Here is a 920-nt window from a genome sequence, read left to right as displayed (position 1 = left end):
CTAAAATTTGTCCCATACGTGGGAGTTTCGGAGCATGAAGGAGTCGTGGGTAAAGCCCGGCCAACGTGCGTCCAAGTTGAAGATCTTCATCTTCCTTTCGCACACAACCTGTGCATTGATGGCGTGGTATCCCTTTCTGTTGATGTATGCAGCCTCATTGTAGGGTCGATGTGGAGTGTTGATCTCTACTTGCGTGCCGTCAATCAGTCCCGTAATGCAAGGAAATCGATGACGGTTGGCGTTGTAAAAGTCGAGTTTCACCCTGTTCACTCCCTCCATGTCGGGCCAGGTGATGAACCTATCCATTCTGTCACAAATGGCTTGCGTGACGGAGTGTATGCAGTTACTGGCTGCCCTGGGGGAAATACCATACAAGTCTCCTATCATGGGCAGGAAACCACCTTGAGCGAGGTATCTTACACCAACGCAAAGCTGGACAATGGGTTCCAAAGCATGCGACCTGAAACGACAAATCCAAAACGAATTGTTTTAATTGGCTTCAAGCTCTGTGCAATTTGGACATTGTATGCCGTTGCTATGGATATAGGCCTAGAGAGAGGGAGGCTAGCGTAGGCCTTTAAATATGACTACATGTACCTTGAAATTTATCATTATGATGAATACCGTCTCGATCATGCAGCACATCATCGGCACAAACCAGACAATGGCCAATGGCAAGTCAAAACCACGTGTATTTCACGCTTACAAGTAGGCCGCCATTAGTATTCCCACCTTCTTGTGGCCCGGTTAATTCCTGGTTCCAATATATCGAGCAAATCGCGAAAGACCGCCTTCGGAAATCGGTGACAGGCAAAGAATTCTGCGTCACTTGCTGTTTCGAACGGATTGTACCGTTCTTTGTAATTTCGAAAAGGACGTAAATCCTCCTCAAATAATTCTACTTCTGCACCTCGTAACAT

General features: G+C 46.8%; 1 protein-coding gene across 1 annotated transcript; it reads right to left on the bottom strand.

The window, feature by feature from the left end:
* Positions 1-920, bottom strand: LOC135482904 (putative nuclease HARBI1). Its single transcript, XM_064763384.1, has 2 exons — positions 733-920; positions 1-460 (listed from the first exon to the last, which is right to left on the bottom strand). The coding sequence occupies exons 1-2, from the start codon at positions 918-920 to the stop codon at positions 1-3; spliced, it is 648 nt and encodes a 215-aa protein (XP_064619454.1).

The sequence above is a fragment of the Lineus longissimus genome, chromosome 2 (genome assembly GCF_910592395.1).
Source record: "Lineus longissimus chromosome 2, tnLinLong1.2, whole genome shotgun sequence".
Lineage (NCBI taxonomy): Eukaryota > Metazoa > Nemertea > Pilidiophora > Heteronemertea > Lineidae > Lineus > Lineus longissimus.
This window is presented reverse-complemented; position numbering and strand designations above follow the sequence as displayed.

What these genes read in the sequence shown, in the direction of transcription:
- LOC135482904 (XM_064763384.1), bottom strand. Translation starts at nt 920, where the DNA reads ATGTTACGAGGTGCAGAAGTAGAATTATTTGAGGAGGATTTACGTCCT. An exon ending in ATTAACCGGGCCACAAGAAG is followed by an intron (nt 461 to 732) that starts GTGGGAATACTA and finishes TTGTCGTTTCAG; the next exon opens with GTCGCATGCTTTGGAACCCA.